At 37.3% G+C, this 24,764-nt stretch overlaps 2 protein-coding genes across 6 annotated transcripts in view; one reads left to right on the top strand and one right to left on the bottom strand.

Moving 5' to 3' along the window:
- Window positions 1–2,488, top strand: part of LOC128696535 (arginine-hydroxylase NDUFAF5, mitochondrial) — a 32,099-nt gene extending 29,611 nt beyond the window's left edge. For all 4 annotated transcript variants that reach the window (XM_053787819.2, XM_053787820.2, XM_053787817.2 and 1 more), the window contains 2 exons: window positions 925–1,004; window positions 1,205–2,488. In XM_053787819.2, coding sequence (XP_053643794.1) covers window positions 925–1,004; window positions 1,205–1,348 — 224 coding nt within the window. In that variant the 3' untranslated portion in view covers window positions 1,349–2,488. The remainder of the gene's footprint in view (window positions 1–924; window positions 1,005–1,204) is intronic.
- Window positions 2,489–2,569: 81 nt separating this feature from the next.
- Miga (mitoguardin) overlaps window positions 2,570–24,764 on the bottom strand; it is a 491,059-nt gene continuing 468,864 nt past the window's right edge. The window contains exons 11-12 of one of the 2 annotated variants that reach the window (XR_008408174.2): window positions 10,880–14,590; window positions 2,570–10,818 (exon numbers count right to left, since the gene is read on the bottom strand). Coding sequence is in view for 1 of the 2 variants with exons in the window: in XM_053787815.2 (XP_053643790.1) it covers window positions 14,453–14,590 (138 nt within the window). In the remaining variant the exon portion in view is untranslated. Of the gene's footprint in view, window positions 14,591–24,764 lie in introns of both variants that reach the window. The other variant, XM_053787815.2, reaches the window with a different exon arrangement.

Below are 24,764 nucleotides of genomic sequence, written 5' to 3'. Positions count from 1 at the left end.
AGAAAATCTAATTTACAGGAAGGAACATATTAGACACTGAAGGGTACTTGAGTTGATCAATACAGAGAACACTGCTTTTGAAGAAAATTATGCAATGCTATACTTTTTTGATAAGTTAATTATTCTCGTGTACACTACTGTAGTGTAGTGGGAAGGGCATCATTGGCATTTTAAGAATAAACATGTATGTGATTTGTCCTTTTTTTTTTTTTTTTAAATTTGGCCAATTGGTTTTGCTTTTGTATCTCTTGGACTTGATATGATGCTTCAACAGAGAATCACATTAAGTTCAGGAGACAGCAGAACCAATTGGCTGAATTGAAAGAAACCAGACAGACACAACTCACGTAAGTGCATACCTTTAAGATGCTGATGATGCTGTTCTCACTATAAGTTATATGGGAAGAAAAATGAACTTTGCAATAAAGTACAGTCCAGTAGAACCTCGGCACTCAGACTTAATTGGTTCCAGAAGGCTGTTCGAGTACAGAACAAATTTTTCCCAACCAATTTTCTTTTTGGTTGGCTTTTATAACTAACCCTCTTAGGCCCCATGGTGACTTATTTATACAAATAATAAATACGAAGAAACAGTAAATTTACAGCGAAGTTCTGGCAGGTCATGTTTGGTAGACTACTGAGCAATTTGTTCATGTACTGAGGTTCCACTGTACTGTACAATTGTAGTTTTAATAATATGAGGTGCTGGAGGAAGATGGAAGGCATTCAAGGAATTGGATGTCAGGTCCAATTCCTTAAATCAAGAGCCCCTGTAGTAGAGCCCTATACAATTTGATGAACTTCACACAAGTGCCCTTTAGTCTGATATATGTGATATACTTTCATTGTTTAAGTGATGTTTAAAAATTAGTTTTGAATGGTACATACTATATTACACTTGTGAACTAAACATTTTATTTTCAGAGATGTATGGAAAAAATGAAGGGATTCCAGCTACATTCCAGATTATTTACATGATTGGCTGGAAACCTGACCCAAAGCAGGTAATTTTTTTTCTATTGAAAAAATTACAAAATCATCACAAGTTTTGTTGAAGGGCATGAAAATGAAGAGATACATATGCCCTTCGATTAACTATTTGACCTGCATAGAATATGTACTTCATTTGCATGTTAAGGATAGATAATACTACAGCAGTAGCAGTATCTTTGGAACTATTTACTCATATTTTTCTCATTTCCAGAAAGTACATCAAGCAGAGCGAGGCAGTGGTCAAATCTCTCTTAAAGATCTGGACAAGCTTGATGAAATGGTTCGTAAAGCTGGTATGGAAGGGAGGATCAAATTTATGAAGGATGAAATGGAAGACTTGGGTAAAGATAAATAAGACTAGATCTGTGATTATAGTTGGATTAGACATAGTATATTCTATCAAAATTCTCAATACTGGTGGATTTTAGAAAGCAGTTTTAATTCTTGCTAAGGATGTGACAAATTTAATATCAGTATTGAAATGTTTTTATACATTTTCACTAGTATAAAAGCAAGTGTAAAGTTATGAATTGTCAAGCTAATTTTTTTAAAATTTTGATTATCATCAGGATATGGTACTGTATTTTATTTTCATTGATTGGGCTATTACCTGTAATACAGTAGGACCTTTTATCCAGAAATTTATTTGTTAAAATTTCCCCTACCTACCCGATTTACTTAAAATGCACTTATCGTCCAAATGTGCACACTAGCCACTACAGTAGCCCTTAATGTACCATCAAACTTATTAGCCATATAAGACAGTCTTGCTTCCATAAATGACATAGCATAAACCAGGCTTTTTTTTTCATTATTGCATTCATGGGGGAAGTGCTAAATCTGTTGGAGTCAATTAGATTTGATCCAAGGAAAGGGAGGGTAGTTCCAATTCTTTGGATGATGAGCCTTTCACTAACACCGAGGTACCTTCCTTGATTTTATTTTTAATCCAAATTTCATTATTAATTTTCTATTTAAGCTGTTGCATGAATGGGAAATTCACTAATTCAGATTGATTTTTTTTTAACCAAAATACTGTGTAGCATAACCTGCAAAGCTGCAACAAGAAGTTTTAGTTTTGTACAGTACCTGTAATACTATATCCTATGCTATACCTGCATCTTCAGACAGCGATGGCCGCAAGGCCAATTAAAAGGCTCAATTACAATGTATTTACACAAAGCCACATTTCCTAGAAATAAACTTACCTATGTACCAAAATACTATTATTATTATTATTCTTATATTTAAAAACAAGCGCTAAACCCCCAAAAAGTTTAAGCACAATGTCAAAGCTTTGTCTTGTGCCTGCCTAACTCAACTTGTTATTGTTGATTGCTGAAAATAGTACCTTGTAATGAACATCACATTGGTACTGTTTTTAAAAGGCATATGTTATAAAAGCTTGCAACTTCCTTGTATGTAGTTTTGGTAATTGTATATTTTTGTTGCATAGTTATTTTGTATTGAAATATAAAAAATAATATTGTTCAAATGGAATCTTTAATTCATTCCTTCATTTCAAATACAAAGTGGATGTATCCAACTTACCACCTAGATACAGTATATACAATAAACGGGCTTGTGCTGTACAAAACCTTAACGTTATCATAACTGGAGAAGCACTAAACCTGTAGGGATCATACAATAATATAATAAATTTAAGCACTGAACCCATAAGGATCATGCAACACAGCAGGGGTCGTACAACACATGGGGGAATGAGAAGCAACCTTGATACCAGCAAGAGCCACTTGCTGGTATCAAGGTGGCTTTCTTAGGAGTTGCCTAAATAGAATGCTTTTTCATTAACAAACCACTTCCTACGAAGTATTACATTATTATAATAAAAAAGAATCGCTAAACCTACAAAGTAGTGCAGCAATCCACATTTTTACCTAAGCAAAATTTCAAAATGAGTTTTATTTTCCTGGCTTAGAAATCATGACTAAAGATGAACCGAGAACAAATATACAACATTACTCATTTATATTACTGAATGACAAAAGTTTAACAATTATATTCAGAACAGAAGAGTTCATTACATTAGCAAGAAAGTGCTAAATCTGTGTGGAACATACAGTGCATTATTAATGAATAAAGACAGAGCTTAAAAGGGCCATTACTAGTACCAAGAAAAATATTAGGAACTGGTAAATAATGAAGATACCTTGTTTTGCCTGCATTTAGGCCTTTAGTTAACAATACAGATGATTGCATACCATTCCATTATTATTATTATAATCACGTTTAGCGCTAAACCTGAAAGGGTCATATAGCTCTACTACCGTTCTATCAAAAAGTATTACTCCACTGATAATTTAAAGTCAGTAACAAAATTAGAGCAAGTTAAAATACAGCCTCTCCTCACTTAGCAACGTACTCGTTTACCAATGCCTCGGACTTACGACAGGCTCTCTGACCAGTATTTATTCCTAAATAATGTATATTAGAGCTGATTTTATCTATTCTGTTTATTTCAATATACAGTACACTACTGTATAAACATTTAAAAATATACCAGAAATGTTACAAATGGTAGAAAGGTGACATTAAAACATCAAAGATGGTTGACACAAACCCACTACCATTATAGTATGCTCCTCACTTAGCGACGAATTCGTTTAACAACATGGTCTTAGGAATGGAACTCCATCATTAAGTGAGGAGAGGCTGTATTTAAAAAGATTGACACAAAAAATTGTTTACCCACATAAGTTTTCTGCTTTCCAAGAATATAATTAAAATGGTAATTGTATAATAATAATTGAAAAGATAATTACAAGTTAAAATTATATAATAAAATAACTATAAACACTGTAATTATAATTATAAATGAACCTATAGCATGTTAGATAGGGGTGAATGGAGACGAACAGTTTTTGGAACCTGACAAGCTGTTGGAGTGTGAAGGGATTCAGGGAAACCAGTTGGCTGGACTTAGAGTCCTGGAAATTCCTGCACTTTAAAGGAGGGATTTGGGATACTGGCAGTTTGGAGGGACATCTAAACTGTCATATCTGAGTGCCTCTGCAAAGACTGTGATTATGTATGAGTGATGGTGAAAGTGTTGAATGATTTTTTTTTTTTTGGGGGGGGGGGGTCCCCCCTGCCTCGGTGGGAAATGCTATGCATACATTTTTTCTCAGGCCAGAGGAAGCTCAAGCCTATGAACCTTGAGACATGGTATGCACTACAGTACTAGCTAAATCAAGCCAGACCACATAACTGGTGCCCTGCTAACTAGGGGTATACTAAAGAGCCAGTAGCAGTGGGCTGGTGATTAGTTTTTTTTTTTCTCTCTCTTACATGATGTACTGCTACTGCTGCTTTTCACAATTCCTACACTCTACTGTTCTATCACTACTACCAACACTACTACTTCATTACTGCTACCATTGCTATTAATTCTACAACCAGCACCACCACTACTACTACTACCACCATTACCAATACTCCCACCACTTCCTTCTTTCCCTGCTTTTTCCTGCAGTGTCATCTGACTAAATTGCAAATAAACCTCTCATGTGCTAACTTTTTCTCCTTTTCCACCCTCTTTACCTTATCATTCCACCAAATGCTTCCTTTTTTGTAGTCACTCAACCTCCTATACTCACAAACTTCTACTGCACACTAACATTTTATTCTTAAATCTACCCTATATCTCTTCAACACTCCTCATTATCTGTACTCTGTCTAGTCCACCTTCTTCCTGATAGCTGCTCATATCCTACCCTATCTCCCTTCTAATTTATTAACTTACACCTCATTCTTACTCACTGATGACATTTTTCCTTGTACTTTATCTTCTACTTAGTCTCACTGTAGCTACCAGTAAATAACATTCTGATATACAGTATTTGTCGCTCCTCTAAAAACAGGCACAACCCAAAGTCTACCTATCATCTACTTCTACGAAGTCTAATAAACAGCTGTCATTATGCCCTATATTATATCTCATATACTTATTTAACCCTAGGTAGTAGGTTGGTAGACAGCAACCGCCCAGGGAGGTACTACCATCCTGCCAAGTGAGTGTAAAACGAAAGCCTGTAATTGTTTTACATGATGGTAGGATTGCTGGTATCCTTTTTTCTGTCTCATGATCATGCAAGATTTCAGGTACGTCTTGCTACTTCTACTTACACTTAGATCACACTACACATACATATACAAGCAAACATATACACACCCCTCTGGGTTTTCTACTATTTTCTTTCTATTTCTTATTCTTGTTTATTTCCTCTTATCTCCATGGGGAAGTGGAACAGAATTCTTCCTCCGTAGGCCATGCGTGTCATAAGAGGCAACTAAAATGCCGGGAGCAAGGGGCTAGTAACCTCTTCTCCTGTATATATTACTAAATGTAAAAGGAGAAACTTTTGTTTTTCCTTTTGGGCCACCCTGCCTCGGTGGGATACGGCCGGTGTGTTGAAAGAAAAGAAGAAGACTTATTTAACTTCTTCTTCTTAAAATACCTATTACCAAACCTTTATTTATATAGTAATTAAATTAGAGGCCTCCATTACAATAGTTTTAGTTCACAGTTAAACACATCTCTAATTTTGGGATGCTGAATCCAAACTTGAAATTAGTTTTTCTCCAACGCATACAGTTTCAGTCAGCTACAACCCCACACTGAGCGATTTCACCACGATATAGCCACCAAGAAGAGATATCAAAAAACTTGAAAATAAATGTAATGGTTAGCTACTGCTGGGCATTGGTGTGGGAGAGCAATACTAAACACAAGTGAAAAATCATGTAAATAGTGATATATATGTTTGTAAGACTGTATGGAAGTTAATTATTGTTATGCAAATAGGCACATATGAATTTACATTAAGAAGGATTAGTTTCTGCCACTGTATGCACCACACTTAACATCTATGCATAATATAATATCTATGGCTGTTAGGTAACATATATTATGTGATCTCTCAGCATTAAATAGCCAAAATATTAATGATGACATTTCACAAGAATCTTACATGATAGAGCCTAAAACAAGCTCAGATTTGTGATCAGTGTATCAAAATTACCTTGAAACAACTAAATTGGTTTCTGAACTGGATAATAGGCTAAATTTTGCTGGCAAGTGTTATCATTTACCCCTGGCTCTTAAAACTTACCTACTATATCTGGAGGGTGTTCTGGGGGTCAATTCCCCAGTGCCCGGTCTATGATCAGGCCTTGTGATGGATCAGGACCTGATCAATCAGGCTGTTACTGCAGGCTACACATAATCCACTAAACCATAGCAAGTTTCTCCAATAACAATTATTTTCTCACTTGCTTCAAAACTACCTAAACAGTCACCTCACAAAAATCTCTCCCTCCTTAACACATTTCTACTCCCCAGGTGCATAAAGCTATCATTCTTCTTCTTTCAACAAACTGGCTAAATCCCACTGAGGCAGGGTGGCCCAAAAAGAAAAACAAAAGTTTCTCTTTTTAATTCTAGTAATGTATACAGGAGAAGGGGTTACTAGCCCCTTGCTCCCGGCATTTTAGTCGCCTCTTACGACACTCATGGCTTACGGAGGAAGAATTCTGCTCCATTTCCCCATGGAAATAAGAAGAAATAAACAAGAACAAGAACTAGTAAAAAAATAAAAGAAAACCCGGGGGGTGTGTGTGTATATATATGCTTGTACATGCAAGTGTAGTGTGACCTAAGTGTAAGTAGAAGTAGCAAGATATACCTGAAATCTTGCATGTTTATGAGACAGGAAAAAGACACCAGCAATCCTACCATCATGTAAAACAAGTACAGGCTTTCATTTTACACTTGGCAGGACGGTAGTACCTCCAAGGTTGGTTGCTGTCTACCATCCTACTACCTACTAAAGTTATCATTATTATTTGCATTATTTAATGGCCTCTACACTTCAGAGCATGAAATGAATAACAAAAATACCTGATAACTGAAGTAAGAAAACCCTTCAATGGAGTGTCTAGTTGTTGGTAAAGGGATCTTGATTCAAAGAAACAGAACTATTATCTCCTTCCTCACATCAAACCTCAGTACTTCCTATTCCCCAAGCAGTTGATGACCCCTGCAAGTTTAGCACTTCCCTATTCATATAATAATGAGACTAGAAAGTCTGAACACACCATAGACTTACTCACCTTAAGTTATCATTGTGTAGCATTTTTCAACTATAAATACATTTAAAATTGCACACTCTTGGAATTATTAGACAAAAAATTGTTGTGCAGTATGCAAGTAAAATAACAGAAACATTTATAACAGAGATGTAAAGACAAACTGGTAACCAATGACATCAACTTTTGGTAATAAAATTTACTTGGGTTTAAATATGACTGCAAAATTCTGAGGATCAAAATGCAAGTTAGATTGGAAAAAATCACACTTCCAATGCAATTGTGTCTATATCGGCATGGCATGTAAGCTCCATGAACATTTAATGGTATATAAACTGCTATCTATACTAACATAATTGCTGAAGAATAAAAAACAAAAATGTCAATTTTTTAAATATCCTTATGACAAAAAAGTATTCAAAAACCAGAGTTCATTGTTATTAAAATAAAATCATCATTCACTCCATTCATTCACATGATCAAATTACTCTTAATAAGCAATAAGTTCATAACAACTAGTGAATTATGGGCTCTAAGCAATAAACACTAATAAAATGTGTTGTCAATGGAGAAAAAGATCCTGAGACACATACCAATTACAGTACTGTATTTGGTATATTTTTGTACACATGATGACCTTATTACTTCCCTGATCACGACTGGTATAAAGCATTGTGGTTCAATAGCACAAAAGTGAATTGTCTAGTCTGGAATATTCATATGGTCTTTTGCTAGACAGACACTTGGTCTAAATTCAATCATTTCAAAATACTGCATAAGATCTATCTAAACAAGTGCAAACTAAGTTTCATTAGGTTTTTCAATGAATCCCCCAACTAGCTACAGAAAAATTATTTAAATCCCCTGGTGACACAGCAGACTTGGAAGTTTGATCTCATCAGAGTTTATCCTCTTGAGGAGTAGTCAATGGGTACGTAATATTCTGCATTTGAATAAAATAATGTACAATATAATACAATCTTACTTCATTATGTAATGCACATGTAATCTGTACATACAGGTATTCCTTGCTTCATGCAGGCTCGCTTTATAAAAATTTGCTGTTAGAAGAACATAAGAAAGAAGGAACACTGCAACAGGCCTACTGGCCCATGTGAGGCAGACCCAATTTTCCCACTGGCCCAAGCCAACATCCTAACCCAGTCAGGTCAGGTCACACATACTTAAGGAAGGAGCACGGCATCTGACCTAGTAGCACAAGCTAGTCAGGTCCAACTCACACCCACCTACACCCACTTATGTATTTATTTAACCTATTTTTTTTTAAAACTACACAATGTCTTAGCTTCTATGATGATACTCTGGAGTTTGTTCCACTCATCCACAACTCTATTACCAAACCAGTGCTTTCCTATATCCTTCCTTAATCTGAACTTTTCCAATTTAAAGCCATTGCTGTGAGTCCTGTCTAGGCTAGATGTTTTTAGCATGCTATTTACATCCCCTTTATTTATTCCAGGTTTCCATTTATACACCTTAATCATATCCCCCGCTGGTGTCTTTTTTCTGTCTCATAAACATGCAAGATTTCAGGTACGTCTTGCTACTTCTTCTTACACTTAGGTCACACTACACATACATGTACAAGCATATATATATATATACACACACACACACCCTTCTGGGTTTTCTTCTATTTTCTTACTAGTTCTTGTTCTCGTGTATTTCCCGTTATCTTCATGGGGAAGTGGATCAGAATTCTTCCTCCGTAAGCCATGCATGTTGTAAGAGGAGACTAAAATGCCAGGAGCAAGGGGCTAGTAACCCCTTCTCCTGTATACAGTGGACCCCCGCATAACGATGGCATCACATAGCGATTTTTCCGCATACCGCTTACTTTTATCGCAAAATTTTTGCCGCGCATACCGATTAAAAACCCGCTCACCGATTTTCGTCCGAGACGCGTCCAATGTGCCCTCAGCCAGCCTCACATGTGCCGCCCGTCCCATTGTTTACCAGCCAGCCTCCGCGGTAACATCCAAGCATACACTCGGAATATTTCGTATTATTACAGTGTTTTCGGTGCTGTTTCTGGAAAACAAGTGACCATGGGCCCCAAGAAAGCTTCTAGTGCCAACCCTGTGGTAAAAAGGGTGAGAATTAGTATGGAAATTAAGAAAGATTTTGAAGGGTTTGGGGCTAACCCTGAGAAGCCTATGCCAGTTGTGGAATCCATTGTGCCTACTTCAAAGATTAAGGAAATGTGTGCACAGTGGGTTGAACTGCAAACCTTTATGGATGAAAATCACCCTGACACAGCTGTTGCAAGCCGTGCTGGTGACTATTTCAATGACAATGTTGTGGCCCATTTTAGACAAATCGTAAAGGAACGGGAGGTACAGAGCTCTATGGACAGATTTGTTGTGCGACAGAGGTCCAGTGACTCTCAAGCTGGTCCTAGTGGCATTAAAAGAAGAAGGGAAGTAACCCCGGAAAAGGACTTGCTACCTCAAGTCGTAATGGAAGGGGATTCCCCTTCTAAACAGTAAGAAGATAATGCTCTCCCCTCCTCCCATCCCATCAATCATCACCAGATCTTCAATAAAAGTAAGTGTCATGTAAGTGTGCATGCCTTTTTCAGTTTGTGTGTATTAAAATTAATATTTCATGTGGTAAAAAAATTTTTTTTTCATACTTTTGGGTGTCTTGCACGGATTAATTTTATTTCCATTATTTCTTATGGGGAAAATTCATTCACATAACGATTATTTCGCATAACAATTACCCCTCTTGCACGGATTAAAATCGTTAACCGGGGGTCCACTGTATATTACTAAATGTAAAAGGAGAAACTTTCATTTTTCCTTTTGGGCCACCCCACCTCGGTGGGATACAGCCGGTGTGTTAAAAGAAAAAAGAAGAATCATATCCCCCCTAATTCTATGCCTTTCTAGAGAGTGCAGATTCAGGGCCCTCAGTCTATCCTAATAGGGAAGATTTCTGATACATTGGATCAACTTTGTCATACTCCTTTGTATGTTTTCCAGTGCATTTATATCCATTCTGTAATATGGTGACCAGAACTGTGCAGCATAATCTAAATGAGGCCTAACCAAAGACATACAAAAACAAATATTTATTTCTTTGTAAAGCTTACAATGTGTGGTTTGCATGTTCTAAGATTTAAATTACAAAGATGACCACTATCGTGCCTAGGCACTTTGGGCAGACTGATACTAATTCTTACACCATTTTGATATAGGTCATACTTGAGCAGTACATTTGAACGTATTATTAGGTACTTAATTAGGAACATTCTCAGTTAGGTACATACAGCACCTGTTTGGAACCCACACTTGATCAAGCACGTCAAGAAATTAGAGAAAGTGCAAAGGTTTGCGATAAGGTTAGTTCCAGAGCTAAGGGGAATGTCCTATGAAGAAAGGTTAAGGGAAATTGGCCTGATGACACTGAAGGACAGGAGGGTTAGGGGAGACATGATAACGACATACAAAATACTGCGTGGAATAGACAAGGTAGACAGAGACAGGATGTTCCAGAGAGGGGACATAGAAACAAGGGGTCACAATTGGAAGCTGAAGACCCAGATGAGTCAGATGTTAGGAAGTAGTATTTCTTCAGTCAAAGAGTAGTCAGGAAGTGGAATAGCCTAGCAAGTGAGGTAGTGGAGGCAGAAACCATACATAGCTTTAAGATGAGGCATGATAAAGCTCATGGAGCAGGGAGAGAGAGGACCTAGTATTATTATTATAATCAAAAAGAAGCGCTAAGCCACAAGGACTATACAGCAGAGGACCTAGTAGCACTCAGTGAAGAGGTGGGGCCAGGAGCAGAGTCTCGACCCCTGCAACCACAATTAGGCAAGTACATAATTAGGTTTAAAATAGTTAGGTAGTCAAATCATTTAATATTAGTACAAATGGCAAATTTAGTAACGGGAATCGATTTATCTTGGCATGATACATTGTTTCTATATATATAGAGTTGAACAACAACCTGAGGACTTCTATTATTTATACTTCTTGATATGAAGCCAAGGATTCTGTTAGCTTCATTGCAAACACTTATGCACTGTTGTCTTGGTTTCAGATTACTGCTAACCAGAACTCCTAAATTCTTTTCGCAATCAGTAATATTAAGATTTACATTAATTAGTTTACAAGTAAAATGACATGGAGAGCTTATAAATCTGTATGGGAAAGAAGGCAGGGTAAGGGTCGTCCTCGGAAAGGTTGGAGGGAGGGAGTAAAGGAGGTTTTGTGGGCGAGGGGCTTGGACTTCCAGCAAGCATGCATGAGCGTGTTAGATAGGAGTGAATGTAGACGAATGGTTTTTGGGACCTGATGAGCTGTTGGAGTGTGAGAAGGGTAATATTTAGTGAAGGGATTCAGGGAAACCAGATATTTTTATATAGCCAGACTTGAGTACTGGAAATGGGAAGTACAATGCCTGCACTTTAAAGGAGGGGTTTGGGATATTGGCAGTTTGGAGGAATATGTTATATTTGAGAGATTTTTATCTTTGTGTATGCTTCTAAACTGTTGTATCTGGGTGCCTCTGCAAAAGCAGTTATTATGTATGAGTGAGATTAAAGTGTTGAATGATGATGAAAGTATTTTCTTTTTGGGGATTTTCTTTCTTTTTGGGTCACCCTGCCTCGGTGGGAGATGGCCAACTTGTTGAAAAAGAAAAAAAATATGTGGCATGATTATTTTCCTGTCCAACATTTGGAACTTTGAATTTGTCTATATTAAACTAAATTTGCCACTTCAACCACTGTACCATTCTATTCAAATCATCCTGGAGTGCTCTAATGTCCTCATTAGAATGAACTGGACGTCATATTTTGGCATCATCATCAAATTTGCTTATGTCGCTTATGCTGCTAATGTCTAATTTCTACTGATAAATATTTGTGTGATATTTACTTGCCATATGTAACAGCTGTTGTGTCCAAATTATTATTATAATCAAAAAGAAGTGCTAAGCCACAAGGGCTATACAGCTGTTAGTGTCCAAAACATATTGGATTCTCATTATGCATTTATAGGCTGACTGAGGTAAGTACAGGTGCCTAAAAAAAAAAAAAACCTATAACAGTTGGAGCAGTCTACAGATTACCACACACAAATACCACTTTTAGTGGTAACGTTAGAAACATGATAACTGACTCAGAGTTGAATAAACACCACCTGATACTTACAGGAGACTTCAACATAAACCTCATACAAGCAACAGGCCCTCCAGTAGCTGATTTCACAAACACTATGAACAACTGCTTGCTACTGCCCACTCCTCTTTCTCATCTACATCAATGATCTCCCCAATGCATCTCAACTCCTTAAACCAGTTCTATTTGCAGACAACACTACTTATGTCAACTCTCACTCAAACCCAGCTATACTTCGAGACACTGTAAACAACGAGCTGCTAAAAATAAATATTTGGATATTGACCAACAAACTCACTCTCAACATAGACTAAACATACTTCATGCTATTTGGAAACAGAGCCTTAAATATCCAACTTAACATATTGATAAATAGTTCCCCTACTATAAGACACACTGAGGATAAATTTCTAAGTCTTCTCCTTGACTGTAATCTTAAATTTTATTCCCACATCCAGCATATATTATAGGTAGTAGGTTGGTAGACAGCAACCGCCCAGGGAGGTACTACCGTCCTGCCAAGTGAGTGTAAAACGAAAGCCTGTAATTGTTTTACATGATGGTAGGATTGCTGGTGTCCTTTTTTCTGTCTCATGGACATGCAAGATTTCAGGTACGTCTTGCTACTTCTACTTACACTTAGGTCACACTACACATACATGTACAAGCACATATATACACACCCCTCTGGGTTTTCTTCTATTTTCTTTCTAGTTCTTATTCTTGTTTATTTCCTCTTATCTCCATGGGGAAGTGGAACAGAATTCTTCCTCCGTAAGCCATGCGTGTTGTAAGAGGCAACTAAAATGCCGGGAGCAAGGGGCTAGTAACCTCTTCTCCTGTATATATTACTAAATGTAAAAGGAGAAACTTTCGTTTTTCCTTTTGGGCCACCCCGCCTCGGTGGGATACGGCCGGTGTGTTGAAAGAAAGAAAGAAAGATCCAGCATATATCCAAGAAAATTTCCAAATCAGTAGGTATCCTTTCCAAGATACGATACTATGTACCACAAACAACACTCTTTACTCTATACCACTCTTTAATATATCCCTACCTCACCTATGGTATTTGTGCCTGGGGATCAACCACAGCCAACCACCTTAAACCTTTAATAACCCAAGAAAAAGCTGCTGTGCAGATGATTAGCAGCTCCTGTGCCAGATGGTACACCCCACCACTTTACAAAAGCCTGAAACTACTACATGTAAATATACGAGACATACACTCATATTATTGTGCTTACTATATATACAGAACATTAAAGTCCAATATAAACCCTCCACTTAAACTTCTCCTTGATAGCTACAACAAAACGCACAGCCACAATACAAGGCACAAGGCACTCTTTGATATCCCTCATGTCAGTCTCACACTATGCAAAAATGCAATGCACATAAAGGGCCCAAAGATCTGGAATTCACTACCTGAACCAGTAAAGGATCCCTGGCAACATAAAAATCATCTCATCTCTCAATACTAACCAAACCAACCAAACAACTTCTAACCAGTTTGAAGCAACTCTCAAATATTATATGACCTCAAGTCTATTAAAATGTCTGCAAATCCATGAAATATTACTGTTTGAACCATTAATTGTAATGTTATTTTTATGTGCAACTTCAAGATTATTATTCCAATCCATGTAATATTACTGTTTGAACCATTAATTGTAATACTGTTTTTATTGTGTAACTTCAAGATTATTATTCTTATAAACCTCTACCTTAACTACCTCACATTAGTAGATTTATTAAAAAGTTAACCACTCTTATTTTGTCTAGACTCAAGTAGTTATTATGTACTAGGATAAGTCTGCCTGAAGTGCCCCGGAATGATAGTGGCTTTCTTCGTACTACTTAACAAATCAAAACTGTATATACACATTGTAACCTTGCAAAGAAATAAATTCTTAATCTGTATCTTTTTATCTTCATGGGCCTGGAATTCACCTACAACAAAGCAAGGGACACCTGTATAAATATTTAAAAATAAAAATGTACAAATATGTGAAAAAACATCATCATCATCATATTATCATTATTATTACAATAAAAATAAGACAACACTGAAGAATTAAAAATAAGTTACACCTACATTTCTGACTACAGTATGCCATTTATATTCACGATTATAGATATAAATGCACAAACACTAATAATTCTTTGAAAATTAAATTTTGATATCCTAAGACATAATCTTTATGAAGCTAATCTTTTGCAAATAATATCAAAACGTTGTGTTGTTAAAGTCATAATATCAACTGCCAACTCCTCTACAGTTGTGTAACGCACACTGGTGAAGCTGAATATATCCTGGAGCAACCCAACAATCTGTTCCTGAGACAAAATGTATTAGCCGTTTAGTTTTTGCATCATACATAAAATCTGAAAAGAAGAAAATTTATAAACAATTTGGATTATATGCATATTGCTTGGTAAGTCAGGTTAAGCACAAATAATAATAATAATATCTTTATTTTATAGGTAGTAGGTTGGTGGACAGCAATCGCCCAGGGAGGTACTACCGTCCTGCCGAGTGAGTGTAAAACGAAAGCCTGTAATTGTTTTACATGATGGTAGGATTGCTGGTGTCTTTTGTCTGTCTCATAAACATGCAAGATTTCAGGTATGTCTTGCTACTTCTACTTACACTTAGGTCACACTACGCATACATGTACAAGCATATATATACACACACCCCTCTGGGTTTTCTTCTATTTTCTTTCTAGTTCTTGTTCTTGTTTATTTCCTCTTATCTCCATGGGGAAGTGGAACAGAATTCTTCCTCCGTAAGCCATGCGTGTCGTAAGAGGCGACTGAAATGCCGGGAGCAAGGGGCTAGTAACCCCTTCTCCTGTATATATTACTAAATTTGAAAGGAGAAACTTTCATTTTTCCTTTTATGTCACCCCACCTCGGTGGGATTCGGCTGGTATGTTGAAAGAAGAAAGATCTTTATTTTCTACAAGTAGTATGTCATTGATGTAGCTGACATCAATGACATGCTACTATATACAAAGTCCCTTGTTATGCACAGCATACTGGGCAAATTAGGTCAGTTTTGTCTCAGGATGAGACCCACACCAGTTAACTAACACCCAGGTACTGATAGGTGAACATGGACAACTGGTGTAAGGAAACATGCCCAATGTTTCTACCCTTGCTGGGAATCTAACCCAGACCCTCGCCGTGTAAAGCGAGAGCTTTTGCCACCAGGCCACAGGCCTGGATAGATGACCTTGTGGAAATAATCTTGCCATTGTCTAGGGAAGGTTATGACTGAAACAGAGCTGGATGATGTATTGCTTTCTTTACAATTAAGCCACTAACTCTAAGTGAAAACTGGATGACGCTTCTGTCCATAATAGATCATTATAAATTTGGAAATAAGGAAGAAGAGGGAAGGAAGCTAGGTAGGAATACTGGGATATGAATTGTTCCAACTGTGCTATTGTAATTTTTATTCTTTATGATACTCTTACCAATGACACCATTAACCTGACACTATTACTCTAAATGTAAACAATGTGTCTCACAAAGATCATCATCTTCTTTCAACAAACCAGCTGCATCCCACTGAGGCAGGGTGGCCCTAAAAGAAAAACAAAAGTTTGTCTTTTTAACTTTAATAATGTATACAGGGGAAGGGGTTACTAACCCTGTGCTCCCAGCATTTTAGCCGCCTCTTACGACACGCATGGATTATGGAGGAAGAAGTCTGTTCCACTTCCCCATGGAGATAAGAGGAAATAAACAAGAAAAAGAATTAGTAAGAAAATAAAAGAAAACCCAGAGGGGTGTGTGTATATATATATACGCTTGTATGTGCATGGGTAGTGTGACCTAAGTGTAAGTAGAAGTAGTAAGACGTACCCGAAATCTTGAATGTTTATAATACAGAAAAAAGACACCAGCAATCTTACCATCATGTAAAACAAGTACAGGCTTTCATTTTACACTCACTTGGCAGGATGGTAGTACCTCCCTGGGCAGTTGCTGTCTACCATCCTACTATACCTAGGTCTCACAAAGATATTTAGTGCAATGCTAATCCATATATTCCTTATCCTCTTTTAAATATTCCTATATTGTCCTGGAAAAAAAATAGGAAACAAATATCAATGATACTAAGAAACTATAAGAGCCTTATAACCTTGATTCTCTATGTGCAATGCATATACTGAAAATCCAGGTATGATTGTAATTAGTAAGACATGAAAGCATGACCATGTGCTAGCAGGTAAATTCAACCACCAGTGACATTACCACCCACCAATGAGGTGGCAGGTAAATTTAACCACCAGTGACGCTATCACCCACCAATCAAGTGACAGGGGCTACAAAACCAAGCCTTATGAGTCTGGCACTTTTTATAAATGTAATACAACAAAGGTACAAGCATGAATCTACATGAAAGATGATTTTTTTTTTAACACACTGGCCATATCCAACTGAGGTATGTGACCCAGAAAAGAAACACCTTTACCATCATTCACATTATCACTGTCTTGTCAGTGGTGCACAAATATGACAATTCAGATTTCACTCCAAACAGCATGGAAATTCTGATCTTCATCAATGATGTAGTAACATACAGTGTTGTACCATTATACATTGCAATGAAAAAGGTAAGTGGAGAGTAAGTATGTATGACAGATTTGGCCTTGACAAAAAATGCCAGATTACATAGGGTCATGAAAACCAGCAACATCATCACTTACTCCCATTGTATGATATTTTATTTGCAACACAAACCGAAAGACAAGAATGCAAGATTTACCTCTGATAAGTAACTGTTCTTTTTTTTAATTAACACATCAGCTGTCTCCCACCAAGGCAGGGAGGCCCTAAAAAGAAAAACTTTCATCATCATTCACTTACTCACTGTCTTGCCAGAGGCACACTTACACTACAGTTATAAAACTACAACATTAACACCCCCTCCTTCAGAATGCAGGCACTGTACTTCTCATTTCCAGGAATCAACTCCGGCTTGCCGGTTTCCCTGAATCCCTTCATAAATGTTACCTTGCTCACACTCCAACAGCACGTCAAGTCCTAAAAGCCATTTGTCTCCATTCACTCCTATCTAACACACCCACATATGCTTGCTGGAAGCCCAAGCCTTTCGCACATAAAACCTCCTTTACCCCCTCCTTCCAACCTTTCCTAGGTTGTCCCCTACCCCGCCTTCCCTCCACTACAGATTTATACACTTTTGAATTCATTCTATTTTGTTCCAGCCTCTCTACATGTCAGAATCACCTCAACAACCCCTTCTCAGCCCTCTGGATAATACAGTGGACCCCCGCTTTACGATCAGTTCCCAATGCGACCAATTATGTAAGTGTATTTATGCAAGTGTGTTTGTACGTGCATGTTTGGGTCTGAAATGGACTAATCTAATTCACAATATTCCTTATGGGAACAAATTCGTTCAGTAATGGCACCTGAACATACTTCTGGAATGAAATAATATCGTAAACCGGGGGTCCACCGTAGTTTTAATAATCCTGCACCTCCTCCTAATTTCCAAACTACGAATTCTCTGCATTATGTTCACACCACACATTGCTCTCAGGCATGACATTTCCACTGCCTCCAGCCTTCTCCTTGTTGCAACATTCACCACCCATGCTTCACAGCCATATAAAAGCATTGGTATAACTATACTCTCATACATTTCCCTATTTGCTTCTATGGACAAAGTTCTTTGTCTCCACAGACTCCTAAGTGCACCACTCACCTTTTTCCCCCCTCATCAATTCTATGATTCACCTCATCTTTCATAGACCCATCTACTGACACATCCACTCCTAAATATCTGAATACATTCACCTCCTCCATACCCTCTCCCTCCAATCTGAAAAGGAAATGATCAGTTAAGTTCAAGTTCACAGAAAAATTCATACCTGCTTGTGATCACTGCATCCAATAACTGAAATATTGTTATAGTATAGGAAGAGTACAGTATAACAATTACATCCATGAATGCTATATAGTTACAGTACAATAGCACTGACATCCACATTATCAAAATATTTGAAAGATTATTAAGAAACAAGGTTGTTAAACACACAGATTCAAAACAATTGCACAACCCAGGGTAATATAGATTTAGAGCAGATTGCCCATGCTTCTTGCATCTACTAGATGCACTTGAAAGGCAAATGAAAAGCAGATGTAATATACACACATGGGGTAACAGTAGACAAAATGCATGTAAAAGAATTAACTGGAAAATAAGAGCAGATGGGGTACCGAAATTTAACTTTTTAATAAACTGAACCCATAGAATAAAAGTCAGCAAAGTAAAATAAGGCCTGCTACAGTGAAAAGTTTTGTTACTCAAAGAATAGTACTCCTCTCAGTTATCTTCTTCATTCCTGTATTTGACAGACAAATCACAGCACTGAATCAGTTGCAGAAGAAACATTAATATATATATATGAGTGACATCCATTGATAACCTAGCAAATCTCCAAGCTGATAGAAACCAGGTCTTCCAGTAGGCCACAAAAAGAAAAAATGATGTTCAATGAAAACAAATTTCAGTTACTCTGCTATGGAAAAATTGAAGAAATAAAAACTGGAATGAAGTGCAGTATAAAACAAAGTCAAACCACTCAGTGGAGAATAAAATTAATAATGTTTAAGACATAGGAGTGATAATATCAAATCTTACATTCAAGGATCACAACAGTGTTACTATCAACTGAAAAGGAAAAAACAAGCTGCATAACTAAAATCTTCAAAACAAGAGATGCAAAGCCAATGATGAGATTCTAAGTCATTTGTTCTCTCTAGACCAAAAAACTGCTGTACACTACCAATCCCTTTTAAATTAGGCAAAATTGTAGATCTGGAGAATGTATGTACAAAGAACTTGTATGACTCATGTATGTTATGGAGAATGTCTGAAGTCCCTCATATTGTTCTTTTTAGAAGGTAGGCAAGATATTTAATAATTTACACCTGGAAAATTCTAGTCCCAAATGTGCACACCAAAATCACTCCCTGCTAAAAGCAAGAGGCTTGGCAGTTGGTGCAAAATACAGTAATCTTCAATGAAAAGCAGGGTTGAAATATTTATACTAAGCGAGAACTTAAAGTAAAGGAATAAAGATTTTTCAACAGCCTCACTTCAAACATAAAGGGAATTACCAACAGACCCCTATCTGTCTTCAAGAGGGAACTTGATAACTTTTTCAAGCCAGCTCCTGCTCAACTGGGCTGTGGTGCCTACACAGGATTATGTGCAGCCAGCACCAACATCTAGATTGATCAGGCTATCAACCTAGAGGACTAGTCTGGGACTGAGTTGCAGGGGCCATGATTCCTGGAACTGCCTCTATGTAATTCACTGATAATCATCCACAAATATAATGACAGGGTTTGAAATGTTTCTGTCAATGATATAGAACATAAACAGTTAGTTCTAAAACAGATCCTGGTGACAACACCAGCAACATTATTCTGGGCATTGTTTTATTAATTCAAGCATTTTGCCTGTGATTTCCTGTGCTTGGCTTTTCTGGCAGTTTTCATACAGTGCTTAATCATATGTATAATAAGATGTTTTTTTTTTCTCCCAGAGAGTAATAAACCTAAGGAACAGTTAGCCTACAAAAGGTGTCAGGGTCAAGACTGTACTATTATATCTGTAAAAATATTGCCTGGAAAAACTCACCGAACCCTTTCAGCAGGTATTATACAAGTATGCTTTATTATTATTATTCAAGTAATTACCATGAATAATAATAATACTAATAATACTAAACCTGCATTTTAATACTAAACCCACTTTATAATACTAAACCTGCTTTATACAGGTTGACCATCACTAATCCGGCATCATCAGGACCTGTAGGGTGCTGGATTAGTGACTTTGCTAGATTACAGAGAGGTTAGGTTAGAATACACTTAACTCAGCGGCAATATTTACGCATTGGCAATTTCACCCACTTTACGCTCTATTTTTGGCCCATTCCACTGTTCCAGTCTACCAAACTCATAGCTATTTCGCTAGTATTTCTTCTATTCTGTCGAATGAGTACAAGAAACTGCCCATTTACCTATTTCAACTACCCAATAAAGTAGTCAGAAATTGGTAATTTGGTCAATTTCACACAAATTTCAAATAATACCAACTGCAAAACAGGGTCCATAATAAACAACGCAGACATTCCTGGCATTAAAATAACATTTTCTGTGTTCATCAGTCATGTCTCCAGGCCCCCTCTTATATTACACTTGCATTCCATTTTTAATTTTTATTCACACAAAATATAGAAGATTTACTGTTATACAGACTACTGCATTATTGTAATAATTATATAAATTCGTGACTGCATATTAGACTGGCTAGTTGGACACGTATTGGACAGTGACTTCATTTATTTACTCTTGAACATCAGCAAAAATCTCACATTTCCGTTAGTTTGAGCTTAATTTCACGTACTGTCTTTTGTGAAACCAATCAAAATCATATTTATTTCTGTAATATATCTTCCATTGTACCATAAAAATCATAGAAAAATACACTGCAAAGTCACTGTTTTACAAAATAAACATGGTCACAGTTTATTCTCATTATGCACTGCATGCTGCAGGATATTTTTTATATAGTACACATTTATCACACAGACCTATTGTCTCATATGTAGGCCCAAATTTACCAGTCACAGCTTATCTGAGTGAGCTGAGTTCATGGTGACCAACAGTGGCTTCAGAGCCACCTTATCTTTTATGGACAATGTACGATGTGCTTTACACAATGAGAACCATTTCTTTTATTTGTTGGAACCATGGCTAGGGTTAAAAGTGAGCAGGTTATAACAATCAATGGAGAAAAACAAATTGGAGTGACTTATGCAGCAAGTAGTGCCACCAAATAGTAGCAGCATGTTGGTGTGGCAACCCTGGAAATTTGAAATTATGTTGGCCGAAATTAGTGCCGGATTACTGATTGCCGGATTAGCGATGGCCAACCTGTAATGCTAAACTTGCTTTATAATACTGAAGATCTCAACAAAGCAACAAGGAAAATACTGTACTAAGTAAGAAGGCTTTAATTTTTATTTTTTCTTTAACATGCTGGCCATTTCCCACCAAAGCAGAGTGACCAAATAAAAAGAAAACACTTTCACCATCATTCACACCTATCACTGTCTTTGCAGAGGCATGCAGATACAACAGTTCAGATGTCACTCCAAACAGCAAACATCCCAAACCCATTCTTTAAAGTGTAGATATTGTATTTCCCACCTCCAGGACTCAAGTCCAGCTAATTGGTTTCTCTGAATCCCTTCACAAAATACTGCCTTGCTCACACTCCAACAGCTTGTCAAGTCCCAAAACCATTCGTCTCCACTCACTCCTAACTAACGCCCTCACATATGCCTGCTGTATGCCCAAGCCACTTGCACACAAAACCTCTTTTACTCTCTCCCTCCATCCTTTCCTAGGATGACCCCTACCCCTTCTCCCCTCCACTACAGATTTATACACCCTCTAAGCATACATACAGTATATTAATACAGGTGTACATGCAATCAATACATAAGAATTCACATATTTCTCTTGAATTTTATATATACTACCCCTTCTGGGTTTTCTTCTATTTTCTTCGAAGTTCTTGTTCTTGTTTATTTCTGCTTATCTCCAGGGGGAAGTGGAACAGAATTCTTCCTCTGTAAGCTATGCATGTCGTAGGAGGCAACTAGATGCTGGGAGCAATGGGCTAGTAACCCCTTTTGTACAAATTACTAAAAAGAAGAACTTTATAAAATTGGGATGTTTGAATGTGCGTGGAAGTATTGCAGATGATAAGAAAGAAGTGATTGCAAAGGTTATGAATGAAAGGAAGCTGGATGTCCTAGCCCTAAGTGAAACAAAGCTGAAGGGGGTAGGGGAGCTTCAGTGGGGAGAAATAAATGGGATTAAGTCAGGAGTATCTGAGAAAGTTAGAGCTAAGGAAGGGGTAGCAATAATGTTAAAGGATCAGTTATGGAGAGAGAAGAGGGAATATAAATGTATAAATTCAAGGATTATGTGGATTAAAATAAGGGTCAGATGTAAAAACTGGGTCATAATAAGTGTGTATGCACCTGGAGAAGAGAGGAGTGTAGAGGGGAGAGAGATATTTTGGGAGGAACTCTTGAGCCAAGTGAAAGAGTAATTGTGGTAGGGGACCTAAATGCTAAAGCAGGAGAAGCATTTAGAGAGGGTGTGGTAGGTAAGTTTGGGGTGCCAGGTGTAAATGATAATGTGAAGCTTTTGATTGAACTTTGTATCAAAAGAGGTTTGGTTATAGGTAATACATATTTTAAGAAAAAGAGGATAAATAAATATACAAGATGTGATGTAGGGTAAAATGACAGTAGTTTGCTGGACTACATATTGGAAGATAAAAGACTGTTGGGCAGACTTCAGGATATACATGTTTATAGAGGAGCCACAGATATATCAGATCACTTTTTAGTTGTAGCTACAGTGAGAGTAAAAGGTAGATGGGATACAAGGAAAACAGAACCAGCAAGTAAGAGAGAAGTGAAGGTTTACAAACTAAAGGAGGAGGTAGTTAGAGTAAGATATAAACAACTGTTGGAGGACAGATGGGCTAGTGAGAATACAGGCAATGGGGCAGATGTATGGGATAAATTTAAGAATATAGTGTTAGGGTGTTCAGCTGAAGTTTGTGGTTACAGGAAAGTGGGTGTGGGAGGGAAGAAGAGTGATGCTAGCACATGAGAGGTTTTTACAAAGTAGAAGTGATGCAAGGTGAAAGGAGTATATGGAGAGAAAAAGAGTGGTGAAGCAATATAAAATGAGAGCAAATGAGAGAGTGGGTGAGATGTTATCAACAAATTTTGTTGAAAATAAGAAAAAGTTCTGGAGTGAGATTAATAAGTTAAGAAAGCCTAGGGAAAGAATGGATGTGTTAGTTAAAAATAGGAGAGGAGAGTTAGTAAATGAAGAGTTAGAGGTATCGGGAAGATGGAGGGAATATATTGAAGAACTGTTAAATGTTGATGAAGATAGGGAAGCTGTGATTTCATGTATAGGGCAAGGAGGAATAACATCTTATAGGAGTGAGGAAGAACCAGTTGTGAGTGTGGGGAAAGTGCGTGAAGCAATGAGTAGAATGAAAGGGGGTAAAGCAGCTGGTATTGATGGGATGAAAATAGAAATGTTAAAAGCAGGTGGGGATATAGTTCTGGAGTGGTTAGTGCTTTTATTTAATAAATGTATGGAAGAGGGTAAGGTACCTAAGGACTGGCAGAAAGCATGCATAGTTCCTTTGTATAAAGGCAAAGGGGACGAAAGAGAGTGTAAAAATTATAGGGGAATAAGTCTGTTTAGTGAGTGTAAAATGAAAGCCTGTAACTGTTTTACATGATGGTAGGATTGCTGTGTCTTTTTTCTGTCTCGTAAACATGCAAGATTTCGAGTACGTCTTGCTACTTCTACTTACACTTAGGTCATACTACACATGCATGTACAAGCATATATATACACACCCCTCTGGGTTTTCTTCTCTTTTCTTACTAGTTCTTGTTCTTGTTTATTTCCTCTTATCTCCATGGGGAAGTGGAACAGAATTCTTCCTCCGTAAGCCATACGTGTCATAAGAGGCTACTAAAATGCCAGGAGCAAGGGGCTAGTAACCCCTTCTCCTGTATCTATTGCTAAATGTAAAAGGAGAAACTTTTGTTTTTCCTTTTGGGCCATCTCACCTTGGTGGGATACGGCCGGTGTGTTGAAAGAAAGAAAGAAGTCTGTTGAGTATACCTGGTAAAGTGTTTGGTAGAGTTATTATTGATAGAATTATGAGTAAGACAGAGAGCAGGATAGCAGATGAACAAGGAGGCTTTAGGAAAGGTAGGGGGTGTGTAGACCAAGTGTTTGCAGTGAAACACACAGGTGAACAGTATTTAGATAAGGGTAAAGAGGTTTTGGTGGCATTTATGGATTTGGAAAAGGCATATGACAGGGTGGACAGGGGGGGCAATGTGGCAGATGTTGCAAATGAATTTAATAGGAGGTAGGTTATTGAATTGAAAGCAGTGAAAAGTTTTTATGAGGATAGTGAGGCTCAGGTTAGAGTATGTAGGAGAGAAGGGGATTATTTTTCAGTAAAACTAGGCCTTAGACAGGCATGTGTGATGTCACCATGGTTGTTCAATACATTTATAGATGGAGCAGTAAGAGAAGTGAATGCTCGGGTGTTGGCAAGAAGTGTGGGGTTAAAAGATAAAGAATCTAACACAAATGGGAGTTATCACAGTTGCTCTTTGCTGATGACAGTGCTTTTGGGAGATTCTGAAGAGAAGTTGCAGAGGTTGGTTGATGAGTTTGGTAGGGTATGTAAAAGAAGGAAGTAGAAAGTGAATATTGGAAAGAGTAAGGTGATGAGGATAACAAAAAAAATTAGGTAATGGAAGATTGGATATCAGGTTGGAGGAAGAGAGTATGGAGGAGGTGAATGTGTTCAGATATTTGGGAGTGG

The sequence above is a fragment of the Cherax quadricarinatus genome, chromosome 47 (genome assembly GCF_038502225.1).
Source record: "Cherax quadricarinatus isolate ZL_2023a chromosome 47, ASM3850222v1, whole genome shotgun sequence".
Classification (NCBI taxonomy): domain Eukaryota; kingdom Metazoa; phylum Arthropoda; class Malacostraca; order Decapoda; family Parastacidae; genus Cherax; species Cherax quadricarinatus.
The sequence above is the reverse complement of the archived record's forward strand: the minus strand, read 5'-3'. Positions and strand labels throughout refer to the sequence as shown.